The 19,829-nt window shown below is 43.9% G+C and overlaps 1 protein-coding gene across 12 annotated transcripts in view; it reads left to right on the forward strand.

Moving 5' to 3' along the window:
• nav3 (neuron navigator 3) overlaps nucleotides 1-19,829 on the forward strand; it is a 332,201-nt gene that overhangs the window by 245,892 nt on the left and 66,480 nt on the right. For all 12 annotated transcript variants that reach the window (XM_037121190.1, XM_037121191.1, XM_037121185.1 and 9 more), the window contains 2 exons: nucleotides 4,554-4,669; nucleotides 14,298-14,406. In XM_037121190.1, the coding sequence (XP_036977085.1) occupies nucleotides 4,554-4,669; nucleotides 14,298-14,406 (225 nt within the window). The remainder of the gene's footprint in view (nucleotides 1-4,553; nucleotides 4,670-14,297; nucleotides 14,407-19,829) is intronic.

Here is a 19,829-nt window from a genome sequence, read left to right on the forward strand (position 1 = left end):
TGCGCGTGTGTGTGTGTGTGTGTGTCTTATGCACTGCAATACTTCTGGGATCCAAACTAAATGAGCAAACTTGTTTATTTCCATCCCTCCCACACAGTTTTTTTGCCCAGAGAGGTCAATATATTGACCCATTTCGTCAAAGTCTGTACACATTCAGGCACACACTGACTATGCATCCACTCACACACACCCCAAGAAATCCTGGAGCACTCCCAGTGATCAGCTGGCGCTCCCCACCGTGCATCTTGCTCTCGCCTCCACATCTCTTCACAGTCATTACAGTACAAATTAACATCCACTGCCTGCCGCTTGCCAAAGCCTATTATTTAACTGTCTGGGTTTCATCTTTGATGTGAGAATCCAGACACTGGCAGCGTTCAGGAACCCCTTTCCCCTCCTCTTCATTCAACCGGTGTTGTTTTGATGCATGCAGCTGGCGCGTGGTTCCCTGACGTTACAGCCATCTGAGGTGGAAATGGGTAAATCTGCCCAGCAGGGCCGATTTTCTCTTACAACAGCCGAGGTAATCCAGGGGGAAAAAAATGGAGGAGCCGCCAAAGTCTCTGGAAAGCCTTTGTGCTCAGAGAGAAAGAGAGTTAGGAATCCCATTAAACAAGACTTAATCCTTCAACCCTTCTTTCCCTCTCGTCTTCCTCCTTCATTGTGCACAGTCAGCTCTGCTATATTCACCGGTGCTTCTTTCGAGCATTAGCATTACTTTAATCCCACACATTTAGCAAGTTAAAACTTCTGCGGTTATCGGTCCTGGGCAGATAGTGAGTGATAGTCAGTTATGAGGAAGAGAACCAAAACTGAAAGTGCAAAGCACACACAGCCCACTCAGTGAGCAAAAAGTAAAGGGAGAAAAACTGAGTGCAGAAAGTGTACCATCTGTGATATCAGCCACAGGTTTCTGAGGGAACTTTCTGAAGCTTTGGCTACAGCTACTCCCAGGCAAGGCTTACACTTTTAAGAGACCAACACATTCTTGTGGCTATCAAATATCAACAGCAATCTCTGATTATTGGGATTTCAAACTCTGAAGAGTCAATGAGTTGAATTGACTGTATTGATGACATGCCAAGTGAAAGAAAAAGAATGACTTGAGACTCGACTTGGGCTTGGAAGTTAGACTCTGGTCTTGACATGACTTTACGACATAATGATTTGAATAACTTGTCTCTGTTATTTTATGTTTTCAGTTAAATTTCTTCTTCTACTTTAAAACGATCAATGATTTGGTTTGATCGAGTAGAAATGAAGAATTAAATGTATAAACTTTTATACATTTATATATATGGACATTATATATCAATATTAGACAGGTGCTAATACATCGTCTTTTCACTTTAAAATGACCATATTCTGTAATTTAAACATGACTTATCCAAGAATACATGACTCTGCACCAAGTTGAGAAGTGGATCAAATGATGTGGGATAACTGAGCTGTAAGCAGCTTCTTACCTTCTGTAGTTAAGGCTCCGTCGCATCAGTAATTCACTCCTCCATCCTCATGAAGTCGTAGGTCTTTGAAGGTTGGTGCTCTCGAATCTTTTTTCCCTATTGTTACTGTACCGGATGGTTTACTCTCCCTGGCATTTTATTCTTAGACCCTGCATTATATCAGTCAATAAGAGTTCTTGCAGGGCTTCAAACCTCTCTGACCTAGCAAGCCTGCCTATGAAAGATTTGTACAGATTTGCTTTAACCCCACAAGAGAATCCACTGATCATTGATTTATCTTGATTATGCCCTTTGAAATGCTGGTGTGTTCGGGCCTTTAGACAGATATTTTCACACATTAAATAATGATACATGAAAACTAGTCCTCACTGTCGGTGTCCTGGACTGTACACTGAAACAAAGAGGGTATGAATCACCTGGTTGTATCAGTGACTTCTCTTGCCTTTGAGACACAGTGCAGTTTCATGTCTCCCCTCTACCTTTTTTTTGCAACATTTCCTTGTAGGCAGATTTCCGTAGCCTCCTTCTTCTCCCTCCCCTACTCTGCTATAAATGTTCATCCTCACCAGCAGGCCTCAGCCACAGCCGTCAGCATGCAGACAGTAAGTGTAAAGGCCTCCTGCAGTGCTGCAATTTACCATCATTTTCTGCCCAATTAGACATCCTTGTCTTGTTTCTCGATCTACGCCCACCTCAAGTTGTTGCCTCCGCCAAGATTAATAGACCAGTGTGATTGTAGGACTTTGCTGCCCACACACACAGAGTTGCAATGTTGTTAACTGTATCCTATGTGTCCTCTTCTACTCTTATAGCCTGAGCTGACCGGAGTTCAGAAACAGTATCAGGTGTGATAGAAATACTGCAGTGACACATATAAGCTGGGTTAAAAATTGCACAAAATTGCTAAGGTTTGAATCCTACATTAAAGACAGGCCATACCAGCATCATCTCAGTGAAGTTACCCGTCCCTTCAAAAGTAGCCAAATCAATTTTTACAGAATAATCATTCATTACTGCAGCAGTCACCTTCTCTCCACGCGTCTGCTTTCATATTTTGCTGCCAAATATCTCTGTCTCTACGTCTGTGACTCCACCGAGGTGAGGGAAGCTGGGAGGAAGAAAAACACAAGCCGAAGTCACAGACTGATGCTGCTGTCACAAATGGGAGCCAATTTTTATCTGCAGCTCTGCAGGTGGTGGTGGTTGTGGTCCCTGGAGTGTGTGTGCTGTGTGTATGGGAGGGCATGAAACTATGGAGTAGTTTAGGCTTATATCTGTCTGTGTGTTTGCGTATTGAAGTTTTACTGTGTATTTCATGGTTTGCATGTCTATGTGGTTAAAACTGATAGTTCACATGCTTTTATTCATGTGTCTGTGTGCATTTGATTGTTTCTGCATGTGTGTCATTTGTCACTGTGTTGAACTGTGTTTGTGTCATTGTCAGTCTGTTTTTTACATACGTTGGTTTTGTGTTTTTCTTGTTATTTCCTGCGTGTGTGTGTGTGTGGGACTGTTATCTCAGGAAGTGCACTGGACTCTATCCTTGTTTCTTCACATCAGCAAACAAACAGTGAAGCGTGATGCAGCTCAAGGTTGAGGAGGAGAGGCAGATGCACACAAACACATTTCTTCCTGCACACACACAAAGAACCATTCACAGAAAGCAACTCATCGGAGACCGTCCGCCCCCTTCTGTTTAGAGGTGTCCATCTGTTGAATATGACTCAAACCAAAAGCAAACTTTCTCGCTTAACATGCAGAAACACAATTAACAGAAGAAGAAAGGGACATTCTGACTGTCGCTTCAAATAATGCACTAAAATCTCTGTTACTGGTTTTTCAATCCCTTAAATTCAAACCAATCCATTTGCTTGCCTCTCTATTAGTACTGTAGCATGTTAGCCACTCCACAAGCAATAAAGTGCACATGAACTACTATATTTTAAACATGATTGCCATTTTGATATCAAATTAAACTCCAACCAGGGTACAAAAGGAACTTTCATCCTTGAACAAAACTACGTCCTCTTGAGATTGGGGCAGCTGTGTCTCGGGAGATACAGCAGGTCGTACACTGATTGGGGGTCTGGTTCCATCCAGGCTCTAGTTGCATGCCGAAGTGGTCTTGGCCAAGTTTACTGAGCCCCAAATGGCTGCTCCATCAGTGTGTGACCGGTACTGTGAATGACTGAGCATAGAAATATTGTATGACCCTCCAGACAGAAAATGTTGTAAGACTTTATAATCCCCATCATTAATAAATGGTACATTTGATAGCAGTTATATTATTAACCATATTTGGAGGCAACAAAATTATGTTAAATAGATTTATTACAATACAATGCAAACAATCCACTTCATAACCTCCAACATTAATTTGACTGGTATTAAGACCACTATTCTCAAACTATGAGTACCACTGATGCTACATTAGTTCCTTATTGTCCCTCTATTATTCTTTAATCCTGCACATGTTTTTTTTAGGAACGAAATGAATTCCTTTAAACTTGAACTTAACTATGTTTCTGCGGAAGTACTGCAGAATTACAATTCAACCATGCAGTCTTGTTAATCGCATGTAGCTACAAGCTAAACTCATACACACTGTGGGAGCAAGATACATGCTATATTGAAGTTAAAGGTTCAAAAACATGGTTATAAATGGGAACTATCTTAAAGAGAAGTGGGGAACAGGTGGAGAATATCTCAGGTGAAAGTGAACCGAGCATGAGTGCAAGTGGCAAGTACTTAAGCAGTACCTGCTAACGATGGCAATAAGCTAAACAGGGTAGGCCTATGCTACTGTATTTCACTGTCAGTCATGATGGTGCTGCTTTTTGAGGACCTCTAATATTTTTTTTAATTGTGTCATGTAAAGCAGTGCATTAGAAAACAGCTCAAAACATTTCTCTGCTTCATCACTTCATTGTATTGATTCACAGTGAATGAATGAATATTACCCTGAAAACTCTCCCCCCCACTGCTGTTTTTGAACCAACCATAAAAGCTCTCCTTCAGCTTGTGTTTCCCCGATACCTCAGCCTGTCTGTGTAACTGCTGTGCCTTATTTGTTCTCTGTGCCTCCAGGACATTCTCAGAAAACGACTGCACCATGGTGGCCCCAGCCGACCCCTGCCTCAGCCCCACCAAGGGAGAGCTGGTCTACAGCAAGACAGCCAAACAGTGCCTGGAGGAGATATCAGGTAGAGCATCGTCACACATGCTGTGGGCTCTGCATATGTGATATTTCTCTGTGTGGGTGTGTGAATGTGCACGTGCCTCTGCGCATTAACATTTGTCTCTTGTGATCTTGATCATACTATGTTTAACCTTCATCTGCTGCTCAGCATCTATTTACCTAGAGCTGACCTGCAGTGCTGATCTACACGTGAGAGGACAATGCATTTACCCTCTTTTGGACGTAGAAGAATTGGTTTAGCTGACATTAAGATGGTTGTATTACATTATGGATTTGCTGCTCTACCTAACATTAGAGTTGGAGCAGGCTTCAGGCTCCGTGTCAGTGCTAATGGACGATAGTTAAAGGGTAGCTGCAGGACGGAAGAGGTTTCTAAGGCTGCTGCTGTGGATGGCACAATGCACTGGTGTCGTGCGGTTGGTGTGTGAGAGTACTTTCCATGAGTATGTGCGTGTGCTGACGTGTTTTGTATTTGTGTTTACTGGGGTGATCCCTGTTGCACACTGGTTTCATGTAGCGAAGGGAAAAGGTCAGCGCTGACAGCCGGACACAGGGAGCATCTGCGGCTCTCTGTTTACATCCCTGCGGCCTGACATCATCTGTTACAATCCCAGCGCTGCATCGCCACCAGTCACATGACACATCATCGTCAGTGCAAACACATCATTTATTGTTTTCGGTCACAGAAGAGGAATGGATTTTGCGATTTGATATCTATTTTTATCCAGAGCCCCTACGGTGCTGTTAGTTCAGATATTGGAGCCGTGTCCAGATGGAGGAGTGGATGGACTTCTCACAGAAACTACAATGGAGTGTGAAAAGTGGCTAAAGAGGAGTTTTAAGCTTTAAGAACAACAGAGAAATTCATTTAGAAAAGGTTGTGAGAGAGGTTGTCATCACTCATAAACAGAATTTACCTAAAACATTGACTTTGAATTTCTATTAAAGAATAATCAACATGACAACAACAAAGACATTGCATTAACTGTGGCCCTTTACATTGACAGTGGAATTAGATGGAATTAACAGTATGTTCTCCTCTATTTTGTACATTCTTTATGTTTAGGGTTATGATCCTGTTCTGAGTCACAACACCTATACAACCAAACAGTACTGGTTAAAATAAATCCCACTGTTTGTTTGCGAGGACTGAAAACATCTTTATTGCCCTATAATTGCAGTCAGTGGACATCTGTGCAATTGAGCTGAGAGGTCAGGATCGAGGGACGTTTGACCAGTTTGAGGGAGTTTCTAACCATAAAGTGAAATTCCTGACAAGGAGCAAGATGAGAGGTTAAGGCAGGCAAGTCATCATCAAAACACAAACCGCTGGCACAGAGAAATTCCATTGTTTCGAATGGATTTCGCCAGGCTCAAATGAAGACTTCAGTGTCAGAACACCTCTGATCCTGTTTTACATTGAAAATCGTTGTATTTCTGACATTAATCAGGCAATACTGACTGAACTGTCTAGTCCGTCTGAAGCACAGTTCTTTTGTCACTGATTTATTGTGCTATCAAAATTTCTGCGAACAATTTGGATTTTACATTTTTAGCAGAAAATGACCCTTAGTTGAAATGTTGTATTTGGCCACTTTGAATAAAACCTCATCTTTGTAATAACAAGAAATATAGAGACGATAAATCAAACCAACAGTGAACTTAGTGAAAAATAAGATGTCAAGTTCAAAGTGCCAGTGTGCACAAACAACAGCGTGGGATTGCTGGTTTGGTTTGTCAGGTCGGCAGAGACATTCCAGACATTTTGCTCTGGTCTCGGCTTTTACGAAACCCATCATTTGAAGGATAAAATTAGACTGCGGCGCTGACCATTCCCTTTGTTTGGGGTCCATTTCAAACACTTGCTTTTTGTCGTCACACGTCTCATGGTCGCTGCACATCCTCCATCTGTCCAACTCTCTCTCCATAGAGGGGCAGAAAGGAGTCTCTGAGAAGGAAATTCAAGCAGACGCGTACCACAAATACCACATGACAAGCCTGCTCGTATTACATATACAGGCTGAACCAATGTCAGGAGTGACAATGGCCAAACATCAAGGCAGTACCATTATGTAAAGTCTTTGTCCACATGTTGATTTTTAGATTTTGTGAATTTATTTTTAGACGAAGCAAGTAAAAACAGCTGAGGGTACGCTGAATTTGATTGATTTTTATCTGTTCATCTGTTAATTTTGGATCAAAAAAAGCACAAAAAAAATGTGTGATGAACCGATAGCTGAGACTAATATGTAATTGCGTGTGAACACATAAGGAATAACCTTGATGATGGTTTTTGGAGGCTTCCAGCTCCTAGCTACAAGTAACCAGCATGAAAAAATGTGTGGAAGACAGCTGTGACTAATAAGGGCTAATAAAGCCTGCATTGATTGATGGGGATATGTCGGCTCTGTGGTCTCATTGTTGATCCATGATAAGCTGCGGGCTCGCTTTTTTTTTTTGCTCCTCAAGGTAGCATTTAATTAAGTCGGCTGGCTGGCGCGGTGCAGCAGGGGCTGCGAGCTTACAGGTGCACTGTCCAAACAACTCACTGTCACACTGTGAGCAAAATGATAGAGGTAGAAAGGGAGGCTGAGGGATAGTGTGAGCGGGGAAAAGATAAGGGCGAGGAAGAGGAGGGAAGTGAACAGAAAGTGAGAGAATGAGAGGGATTAAGAGGAAGAGAGGGTGATAAACAGAGAAGGAGGGCTGAGGGAGAGAGAGCGAGAGAGAGAGAGAGAGAGAGAGAGAGAGAGAGAGAGTGCTGCAGGCTGCATGCTGGAATGAACAAGCAGACCGAGAGCTACGTGAGCCTGTTCGCCGGCTTCACCAGCCGTTCATTCTCCGCTGCGAGGAGAGAGGGACCGTCAGAGAGTCAGAGGGGAGGCAGGAGAAGTGTGGCAGTGAGGTGGTAATTAAAGGAAAGACAGAAGGTGGAGGGAGAGAGATAAGAGTGGATGAGGAGAGACTGTCATTTAATAGGGGGAAGAGATAAAGGGAGCGTGAGCGCAGGAGGAAAAGAGAACGTGTTTGTGAGGGAAGGGAGATGTAGCGACTCGTTCATCCACGCCCCTGACTGTGGTGGAGGAAGAGAAAGGAGCCAAGAAGACAGAGAGACAGGAGAAGGAGTGGAAAATGAGTGTTTGCGTCTTGCTCACCGTCTGACCATGAGTATGTTCTGGCTCAAGGATGGATCTGGACTCTACCTACATGCCTGAGAGGGAGGTTTTCTCTCCACTCTTCGCCTTGCGCCTGCTTTCCCTCCATCCCTCTGAAGACTGGACCTCAGTAGGGAGGCGTGGGACATCTCTTTGCCTCCTCTGTCCTCCGGTGCCTCCTTCCCTCCATCTGCTCTCTCAGTGACAGCCAAGATGTGAAACGGAGACAGGTAGATTCGCTTGCACGCATAGTTTCACTCCACGAGCCACCAGAGGCGAAAAGGTAAGCCGAGAAAAGGGAGGGGAGCAGCGATGAAGAGAGGAGCAGAGTTCTCGGTGTACCAGGGGGGCAGCCCGGCTCGCCGGCCTCCCCAGCCTCTCCCCGACAACCTCAACCTGCGGATCAAGCAGCGCTCACTCACAAACCTGACCCTGCTCAGCGACGGTGAGCAACGGGTTTACGCCTTCGAGCTCGACGAACCACCTTCTCGCCTTTCCCACCCTCAGAACTCCTCTGTGTACTCCTCCACGCAGCGAGCAGGAGGTAGCCTGCAGGGAAGCCCTAGGAAGGAGGCAACCGCAAGGGGCGGAGGTGTGCGGGGCACCAGAACTCGATCCCTGTCACTCTCCCTCACTAAGGTGCTTTCGCAGTCAGAGCACTCCCTCATCCCGGTCCCTTGGCGATGCACGGGCACAGGTGCGCGGCCACAGCGGGCGTCATACAGCGGCCACCCACGGGCTGAACCAGCGCGGAGGTCTAGGGGGGAGGGCGGGACGGATGAAGAAGGCAGCGGGCGTTCAGACGAGGAGCCAGCAGCAGGAAGGGGCGGTGGGAAGCGTGCGGGCAAGGAGAAGGACGGGGGGTACTGGGCGGAGGAGGAGGTCTCAGGGGGAGGTCCTCGTGAGGGAACAGCTCAGCTGGATAAAGAGGTGATTCTCACCATGCTGGGCGACCTGGAGCAGGCGCTGCACACACAACCTCGCCCACCACGTAAGTTAACACAATCAGTAGAGTTCAGGAAATGGCCACGTATGTGGAAGGCGTTACATACCTCACATGCCACTAATTTTGGGATTACATGCCTTTGATATAAGGGATTACTCTGACACCACAAATTGGACACTTTGTACAGGAAGTAAAAGAACTTGGGTTAAAGTGAGGTTTTGGGTGTTGAAAAAAGCGAACTTGAGCCACATGAGTGTGTCAGAGCAGAAAACGCCTTCAGTAAGCTGGTTATTTTCTTAATCCTCACCATGGGGAAACCTATTTCTCACTATTAGCATTTTAAGACATTATTTAAAAGCAATTTGTGCGACAAGGCTGTGAAAGGACACACACCTCCCTCGTGCACGGTGTTGTTAATGCGTCCTCGCCCACAAGATTTACACAAGCAGCAGCAGGAGTTTGAATTCATGGACAGAGGCAGATAAAAAGATCGCTTTTTTGCTCTTTCACATCCTTTTTGTCATACTGTCACAGCCTACACATGAAGCACTCTGCTGTGGTTGCAGCATTGTTAAGTCCTGTACTGAACTAGCAGCTAGAATCAAACCCATAGCTTGCCATGAGAGTGTGGTTTTTGCTTTTGGAATGAGCACCCGTGTGCAAACCTGGCTTTGACGTGAGAGGAAAGGGGGTGTGGGAAGGGGAGGTTCAGTTGATGAGATGGACCGTTTTCTAGGTAGTGGTGATGGCGGAGACGATTATTTTGACTGTGTAGATAAAGATGCACGGCAGGGTGAGCTTTGGCAATGAGCAGATTATCACTGTACTCCTATAAGCAGGTAGAGGCATGATGCAGCATAAAGCAGAAATACCTTGAGATAGATGGTGAAAAACCAGCACCTCACCTACTGATAACGCACAGCCCCCTCACTGCCAGTGAGTCACACTGCCAACGTTATCAATACCTTATTTTAGCACCTTTAATTTGTGTGTGAATGCTTATCTACACTCTGTTTGTGCATACAGGTGCTTTTAATCTTTTTGCCTGCATGCATGCCTCCAGGTGCGTGCGTTTCTATGTATGTGTTGGAGATCTGTCCAGATAGTTGCAAAAGCCATTTACATCTTTGAACAACTCTTTCATCTCTTCAAACTTGGCTTTCCCAGTATCCAGCTGCTGCAGTGGCAGAGCGCGCTTTTAGCCTCGGGGAGCAGTTGTCGTTGATACGTATTAACAAGCTCTCAATGTGCTGCAACGCCTGTGAGGGAACACATTCAGCAACAGGGCCAGAAAATTGCGTGTGGAGATCTATCTATCTATCTGTGTGCATGGGTGTGTGTGTGTGTGTGTGTGTGTGTGTGTGTGTGTGTGTGTGAGAGGGCGAGAGAGAGAGAGAGACAGAGAGACGCAGTAGCCATACACCAGTGACTGACAGCCAAAGCTTCATTAAGGCTGATTTGCAACATGGGTAGAGCTAGCTTACAGTTATGTCGAGTAGTGTGTTTGTGTGTGCCGGCATGCATGTGTGTGTATTATAATTGGATGACTGGGATGGTTCTCTAATAGTATTCAGCTGAGGCGAGTGGCATCAGTACCAGCTAACATGCATTATTGAAGAGAGGGGGAGAGAGAGTGAACTGGCACTGAAGCACCCACTGGTACAGTGTGTGTGTGCGTGTGTGTGTGTGTGTGTGTGTGTGTGTGTGTGTGTGTGTGTGTGTGTGCGTTTATGTTGTGTCAACTCTCTCTCGAGCAGCGTTTGTTCCTCATCACAGTGTGTGTGTGTGTGTGTGTGTGTGCGTACCTTACTCCCTTCCATGCCCCTGGTCTCAGTTTGGCTGCTTAACAGCGTCACAGGGCCAAGAGCTGGGCAGCAGCTTGAATCCAAATGAATGCTTTGTGGCTTTATCACCTCTCTGTACTGTTAGATGGTGAAGTGGAAACACCAGCTGTACACGTGAATGAACAGCCACTGCATTATGATATTAGTTAGGTCAGTAAGGGATTGAGCCAGAGCGTATAGCATCTACAGCTGTCTTGTTAACTGATTCATTGTCTCAGTCAAACAATAATTTCAAACAAATGGTGGCTTTAACTTCTCAATTAAGTATTTGCTGCTTTTTCTATGTCATTTATGATTGTAAATGCAGATTCTTTGGGTTTTTGACCATTTGCCATCAGATAGATTTAAAGACAACATCACTTTGGACTCTGATAAAACTGTAATCAGCTTTTTTCATAACTTTTTCAACAAATTAAACTTTGATTAAAATAATCATTAGTTGCAGCCACAGATTATCTAGGATATTTTAAGATTTTCTCACCATCATCTCGTTAAATATGGCAGCGCGGTCAGTGGCCTTAAGCTTCGAAACATGACCCTCTTCCCACCACTCACCAGTCAGTTTTGCATGCGAAGACTTTAAAAATTTGGAATTTTGGATTGGAACTGGTCTTTTTGATTCACCCACAACTAGCAAACTGACTCTTTTGATTTCAGAGCCATGGACGGATGTATAGATTGTAACTCGGATCATCAGTCAGATAAATGATCTTTGAATCAGGCAATCTAGACTCAACTAAACAACCCCTCTTTCCCTGCTCTTGCTGCTACTAGGGCTTGAAGAGAGAGAACAGCAGGTTAATAAGGGGGGATGCATTTTGGTCATTTTGTTCACAAGGGGGATGACATCCCCACTCATCCTCCATCAAGTTGTGCACTGTCTGTTATTCTATTTGATCCATTTCTATTTTCTAATTCAAGCCTACAATATGTGTGTGTGCGCGCACGTGTGTGTAAAGTGTTGTTTTTGCCGTGGGATGCTGTTGTATTGCCGAAAATTCTGCTCGCCTCTATACTGAGCTGCGCAGGTGAGACCTCTGCTCCTGTACTGCAGTGAGTCGCTCATACACTTGCACTCAAAAAAACATAAATGCACACACACGCCTTGGGCTGCTGCTCAATGTTGCATGAAGTGTCCGTTCATGTTGGAAACTCCAGGGCCAGATCTCCTCATATCATTTTATAATGGGGCTGTAATTGGATCTTTCTGGAAGGGGCCCTGGTGAGAGGAGGGACGCAGGGAAGACATGAGAAAAGGAAGAAGAATTACAGAAGAAAACCTCTCCATTTCCTGTTAGATTCGTGGACTGGATGTCCTTTCCTTGAAGGGTTGCAACCTTCTGAATTTTATCGTACTTGTCCTGTGCTTCAAAAGAGAGTGATGGTCTCTTCTGATCCTGTTGGTGCTGTTTCAGATGTTTTCCATCCTGACTGAAATAAATTCAAGGCACAGACGCTTCTGCTCATGGGCCATGAGCCCAATTTTGTCACAATGATTTTATGTATTCTTAGTAACTTTTAGACCAAGATCACATGTTCCTCTTCGATTTGTAATTGCTGACCATGGAGCAGACATCTGATATGGGGTCAAAGGTTAAGAACATGAGGCACCACCTCGACCTTACGCAACCTGCCGTCTGTTTGCTCTGCTAAGACCAGACATGACCTCAATTATACCAGACTGCTCTTTACCCTGCAAGGTCACTCACTGCACAATACAGTATAATTGAGGTCTTCATTTTGAAACGAGATTTTGTGAATGCTCACATTACAGTGTGTGGCGCTTTCTCGAACTGTGAGATCTTTCATCATTGTTTCTTTGGCACTGAATCTTGTAATGGGTAGCAGGTAAGAAAAAAACATATTATTCCAAATCCAGTGAAAATTAGGTTCAGTTGACACTGTTGTTTGTGATTTAGTGATTAAGCCTTTATTTCAAAAAAGGCTATAACTAAGGATTATTTTCATTGTTGATTAATTGGTTGCTTGTTTTCTTGATTAATCAATTAGCTGTTTGGACCATTAAATGTCAGCCAATGGAAGAAAAAAGGTAACTTGTGTTTTCCAGAGCCCAAGATGACATCAAATGTCATATTGGGTTTTGATATTCAGTTATAGGTTCACATTTTAGAAGCTGGAATCAGAGAATTTTGACTTTGATTGATTTGATTTGATAAATCAATTATCAAAGTAGCTGGCGATTAATTTTATAGATGGTAACTAATTTAAAAATTGTTTCAGCGCTAATTTAAGCAGGTCTTTCTACAGGCCGACAGAGCTGCATCAAACATAACAGTTGCAGCCTATAAAAGAAGTGAATAGATTCACTGTCAGTGTCACCAAGGCAATTTTCTGCACATCCATTGTGCCTAGTGACTCTAACAATGTGCATTTTCACTGAGGATACACAAAACAGGAAGATTGGTGTCAGTGTGCCACATCAGCTACACACTGGTAGTGTTGTGTTAGCCTGTTCGAATCGAATCATTTTCAGTCTGTGTGTAGAAATGCCAGAGACACAATGCAGAGCACAATTTTGCACACTGTGGAGTTCGATTTGAATGGAATGTATACAGTCTGCATTTTTACTTGAGAGTTTATCCAGATACCTTGAGGTCAACTCTGAAATTGATTTCTATAGTTATACAGGGAAAACTAGCTTGGCTTATCTGCTTGTTTTCAGTAACAACCTGCCATATAAACACCTCATCTCTTTTCTCCTGCTGCCTCTGAGTTGTGCTGCAGGAGTAACCGGGGGCTTTTACAAACCTCCAGCCCACCAATACTCCCATCTGCCCCCATTTGCCCCTGTGTCTGCTCAGAGCGCTGGAATCAGCACACGGTGACAGAGCACAGCTTCTCTTCCCATCACACTACATTGTCGCCTTGTAGTACAAGATCTGCCGACTCATTCACCAATTTCCCTTCTGAGAGCACCTAAGAACTGGAAAGGAGTGTGACCGGCATCCATTCTACTGTACGTCACATGCCACTTGTTAATTACCCATTCTGTGGTTCCTGCCTGCGGATATAGGCTAACTTGACAAGCTAAAAGAGAGGCTTAATTGGAGCAGACAAGCAGATACTTTGGTGCGCCCACAGCTCACACTTATGAATTGTTGCCCACCCTGTGCTTATTAGCAGGAGCTCTTTCAGAATGGGCCAAATGCCTGCATGAAACAAGCACTTCATGTGGAATCACTGAGGAGAACGTGAAACATATGAAGTGCATTCAGAGCTGTGTGCTGCTGTAGGGCAGGGTAGGAAGACATGGACTGAAGTGGCAGCGTTTTCTGACATGATGGCACAGGAGCCCTAACAGAATTTGCTTTCGCAGGCACAACTGTGTCCCAAACTAACTGACAGAGCGCACGGTGTCATGGCACGATATTTCTGCTTTGGCCTGAGGGAAATATGTCAGTACTGCGTAAAATAATGTATCCACTTTGTTAGACTAAAGGAACTGCGTGTGGTACAGCCTGACAGACAGACTCACTGTATAGCTTCCAAATTGTCAACATGGGGTTTAGGGCCATGCAGCCACGCTGGCTGATCGGACATCCAGTGACATCCAATAAAATGCTGAATGTCAGATGTCCTAGTCGCTTCCTGTATTGTGTGTGTGTGTGTGTGTGTGTGTGTGTGGTCCAAACATATCAGTAAATCCTTTAAAACGTGTGTCCCCAGGAGAGGATCCTGAGGCGAGACGCATGAGGACAGTGAAGAACATCGCTGACCTGCGGCAGAACCTGGAAGAAACCATGTCCAGTCTACGGGGGACACAGATCAGCCACAGGTAGGCACACAGATGGGACTGCTCATTACTTACAAGTGATGCTAAATGAGTCTTCCAACCATGCAGACAAAGAATTTGTTAGGATTTGCGACCAGGTAGGTCTGACGAAAGAGACTAGAGTAGAGTTATTTGCCATTCAAACCCCTTGTCCACATTTTCCCAGCCAGTCCTGTATTCAGTCCATCAACCCTGCCGCCATAAGCTTAGTGAGCTGTCAGGGCTGTAGCTACAGCACAAGCAACATTTAAAATCACTCCTGAAACACAGTTTAACTTCCTTGTTCTTACAGTCAATCTGATTCGGCTGTGGCATTTTTATTTATGAGGTTTCCAATAAGCTCCACCAATCAGAATGAATTTTTAAAGGCGCTTTAACAGTTTAACCCAAAGGACTTGTTTCAGGGTTGAAGTGAATTATTCTACAAAGCCTAGTTAAAGCCTCTACATTATATAACTATGTCAATAGTGTAATATAACACCTCAAAGTGGATCATTTATAACTCACAAAAGCAGAGAAAAACTTATCCCATCTGCTTCTTAGATGGTTTACTTAATTATTTATACTTTTATTGGCATCAGATGAGTGTAACTGTGTGTTATGTCTGACCATGAATGCATCATTTGCCTGGTCGGCTTCAAAGATTCAACTGGCCACCTGGCTCACTGCAGGCATCGTGCAGCTTCACTCAGACACTGCTTTAGAACTAAATCAAATGAAGGTAAAAATGATTTGGCTGCCAGTAGCTACTTTAACACACCCACACCTTTTTGAAGACACTTATAATACAGTCACAGCTATAGTGTACTGTTCATCTGAAAAGTAAAGTTTGTTGTAAAGATTGTTCTATTTGGTAACTTTGAGTGACTCTGCTCAATTAGCACCAAATGAGGGCTTTGAATAAAGTCCCTTAAAGTCACAAGTAAGTCAAGCCCTCAACAATTACAGTCTTAGATGTATTTAGTGTTAGCTGGTTAACTTTAAAGATCCCATGAAACGTCTCGTGGAGTGCTTCGCTTCACCACAGTTACGGAGAAAACCAGCAAAGCAGAATGTATTTCTTCTATGAAAAATGATCCAGGTTCAGAAAAGAGAAGAAATTACGTAGCAATTAAGTTACAATGTTTTCAAATTAAGAGAGCGTGTGTTGAGCGCAAAATAAGTACACAACCTCTAGTGCAGGATCTTTTTTTTTATTCTTTATTTTTGGATTGTATTGTTTTTGCCACGTTGTTGCTATTGTTGGGCCTGCTACTGCAACACTGGAGAGATATTGAGCAAGACATGTGATCAAAAACACACAAGCATTGATTTTGACGTCATGGAAAGTTTAAATCTGCATTTATTTTGTTTCTGGTCACCCGGGGGGGCAGCGTGACAAAATGCAAACACTGACCTATTATTCAGTTGATATAGCGAATATATTAGTAAACAGTGACTTATTTACGCAGCCAAGACAGAGATGCATCAGTTTTCATTCTTTTAGCTTTATCTCCACCATATCCTCAGGGAAATATCTGGCTCTTTAGCTGCAAAATGCATCACTGTGTTTACCATCTAGTCGCTTATAACATATTTGTCTCAAGGGACTTTACAATCTGTACAGTATTGGTAGTGTAATGTACTGTTTGTTTGTTTTTTTTTAAAGCTGTCTGACACAAATGGTGTTGATCGTTTACAAGGTAATAAATTTTGCAGGCCACAACAATGAGTTGAAAGATGCTTGAACACCCCATGGAACTGAAGAAAACTCACATCATACATTGTAATCATTGGTCAGCAAAGCTGCACTGACAACCTCTAATGCTGCCTGCTGGTGAATAATTAGGTGGCATGGTAGATAGTAATGTCTGTGTAACCCTCAACAGGAACAAGCACATGCAGAAAATGTAAAGAATGCGGGTTAAATGTCCCCCTTTTTTCCTGCAAAAGAATTTTATCATCTCATCCGAGAGCCGCAGCACACATAGACCTTCCTCACGCTGACAAAGTGTGTGTGGCGAGTCTAAAACTGAGACGTGTTTAACCTCCTCAGTGCGTCATAGTCAAAACAAAAGACACACACTTTACAAAAGACCCACACATGTCACGACCAAACCACTGAAAATAACCAAAAAGAAGAAGAGTTTCTTTTGTGAAGTTTTGCATCTCAGCAGCAATCCTCCCAGTCAGTTTCCTTGTGCGTCCGTTGTCCTTGGAAAATAAAAGCAGTTCTGATTTGGGTATTTCCAACTCACCCTGCGCAGTTTATCACACTGATCCGAGAGGGAGATACGTCTCCAACTATTAATGATGTTCCCTCTATTACCATGCCATCTTCTCCACGTTTCCTGGAGTTAATTAAAAACAGGCTTCATCTTACTCACCAGCTGGCACACGTGTAATGACATTCTGGAGTTGACGGACAACCAAAACCTTGAAACGCTGTCCCATCTGTGACCCATGGGCAACGCAGAGAATCAAACAGTGTAGACTGCAGCTCAGGCGAAGACATAATGATAACCGTAGGTTTCTGTCAGCTCCCTAGGCAGTGGTTCTCTGCTCGTCCCTCTCCTTCTCCCTCAGTCTATTATTTTGTGTGTTTTGCCCCATTTGCAGAGGAAGATGGTGGCCAGGCTGCCGACAGCCATGACAGATGGCAGTCCCGTGTGTGTGTGTGTGTGTGAGAGCGTGTGAATGTGTGTGTTTGTTTTCTGCTTCTTTTTTTTCCTTAGAGGAGACTCAGCCGGGCACGATCAATACAGCGCCATTGTCTTACCACCACATTTAATCCAAGGGGAGTTGGGGTGGGAGGTGTTTGATTGGTCTGAGACTTCCAGGTCTCATTCACTTGCATCAGACACGTAAGGACAGTCAGCATGAAATATGTGCAAAATGCATCATCATGCCTGCACATTACCGCCAAATAACGATGTGTCTGTGTGCGTATGTGTGTGTGTGCTTGTGATTCGGAGCACTGAAGCAGTAAGCACTGGTTTAAGATGGCAGGAGGCCCAGTGAAATAGTGTATGGGCTGCTGCACTGTTTTCAACCATTAGATTTAATGGGAAAAAGAGGAAGTGGGCTTCTGAGTGTGTGTGGCTGTGTCGGGTCTGTTCATATCCTGAATGTAAGGATAGCCTCGGAGTATGCATACAAATTCTGTCCATGACAAAAGCCCGGCCAGACCGTTCTAATCTCTCCCCCGGATAAGAAACGGCTGTAATCACCATGCAGCTTTGAAGCACCTTAAGTAATTAATCACTGTTACGCTCGAGCAGACATGACCGTCATATTCATCACTGTGTCTTTCTCTGTCGTCTCTCTTTGGGATTCCGCCTCTATACCTGTTTAGACCCCATTCATGCAGGCCGGGTGTTCAAATGTCCGGCAGGAACGCTCCGAACATAACAGCGCAGTCCGCCACTACACTAACAGCCACCACAGTTTCCTCTTAAATCAGCAATTACTATGCTAATAGTACTACATCCATTTTTGCTCACAGTGAATAAGTAGTCTGTTCATTTGTAAGTGCTGGTGTTCTATTTGTTTTGGTCCATGCTACAACCATGCACCCGATGCAGTGTTACTGTTACTTTTCAATATCTCCTCTTAAATCAATGTGTATCTTCTGCAGAGCATGTCTAGTCATTTTAGAAATTTTATCTCAGAAATGTTCTTACCATATATTTAAGAGAAAGATGGAATATCAAAGGTGCCCAGAGGCTAACCAGGGGCACTGCAGTGCATGGTCAGTGCCATCAAATCGCTGTTCCTTGTCACCCTTGAAGCTTGTGTGTCCCATCGCCACACACACAGATCACTGCTTGCCATGTACTCCTCAATCCTACATAGAATTTTTCATATATGCTAGAAGAAATTATAGTCATTGTAATAGAGGGTGTGCTTGTTCTTAGTAGCAATTGAGGCTAAAAGCTTGAATATTTATGAAACTAAGGTACAATATGATTAATTTAACAGTTGCTCGTGGAGTCGTCAGTGAAATGTTGGGCATCTGTCACATTTGGATGTTGTTACTCGCCACATGACAACGAGGACAACATGTGTGCGGCATTGTCATTTTCTGCATTTTGGCAGCTTCTGACAAGGAATACATTCAGACAGATGTTTTCCCCATCTGTGTTTTGATTACACTGAAGTACAGAAGGCCAGCTTTATGCAAATACATACCCAGACACCAAGTCAAAATATTGTAACCTGTGGGTCAGAAAACTAGGCCTGTTGGCTTGGTTAGGATAGACTTACACCTGTAGTTGTGCAGACTTTAGCCCTCTAGTCACTGCAACAATTCATAAAATATACTTCTGTAGTGGTTATGTAGCTATGGAGTTCTTTCCACCATTAATTTTGTATCATCATGTAGCCTCTCTGCTACATTTCCCTGCTCCAGAAAGACGCAGAAGTTCCACATGCAATATGAAAATGTAGATTAAAACTGACTAAAACTTAGGACCGGTCCACAGTGAGGTGCAGCTTGCTGGAAGCTGGTAGCAGCTAATGTTACCTAAAATGACTGACCAAGTTGAAAAAGCTCTATGTGCTTGGGCTACAGTTTCATGAGCACTGAAACCATGTCCCTTTCTTATTGAACTGACCTTCCTGCTTTGATGCGGCAGTCATCATGGCAGCTCAATTCACATCTGCAACATTCTCCAGAGATCCAGATGTGTCGGGGCCGCCCCAGACAATCTTTATTGATCAAAAAAACACATTTAATTTCCCTCCGCTGTGTTTTTCTCCATCCAGACAATGAAAAATGGTACTGATTGACATTTGAAGGGAAGAACAGCTCCATGTGTGAAGAAATTCTTTGATCTTCAAGGACGAACCTGGCACAGCAAAAAGAAAAGGGAAATCTACCCAGCTCTTGTCTCCCTGCCTACTCAGGCCTGAGGGATCTCTGTCTAGTCCCGTGGGGGTTCAGCAACCGCCAGATGACATTTGAACATAATAGCTTCACCCGGGCGAGTTTGTTTATTTTGTGTTTACATTTCGAAGACAGAAAGAATTGGGCAGGCTAAATTATTCATTGCTTTGGAAGTGAAGAGATAGCTGTTGGTCCTATTTGCGTGCATGTCCGGGATTCTGAAGCACGGCCGAGTTTTTTTTTTCTTTCCTTAATTTTCCATTTAGCTGACGCTTGAAAACTGTACAGCGATAGGGAAAAGTCCTAGAGCACCAAAATGACAAGACGTAAGAGCAATGATGGGTCAAATCCAGACATACTTTTCAATGCCGGTCTGACAATGTTCAGACTGAGTGGAGGAGTGACATGATTCAGCTGGAGGAAGGTAATACGAGGCACTTCTTGACAAGATGAGTTTTCAGTTTGTGATGGAGGACGGAAAGTGACTTGGCTGTTCTGGCGGGAGTGTGTGTTGCATGGGTGTGAAAGATGGTTGTGTTGGTGATTGGGCGGGGACGCT

The sequence above is a fragment of the Acanthopagrus latus genome, chromosome 14 (assembly GCF_904848185.1).
Source record: "Acanthopagrus latus isolate v.2019 chromosome 14, fAcaLat1.1, whole genome shotgun sequence".
Taxonomy (NCBI): Eukaryota; Metazoa; Chordata; class Actinopteri; order Spariformes; family Sparidae; genus Acanthopagrus; species Acanthopagrus latus.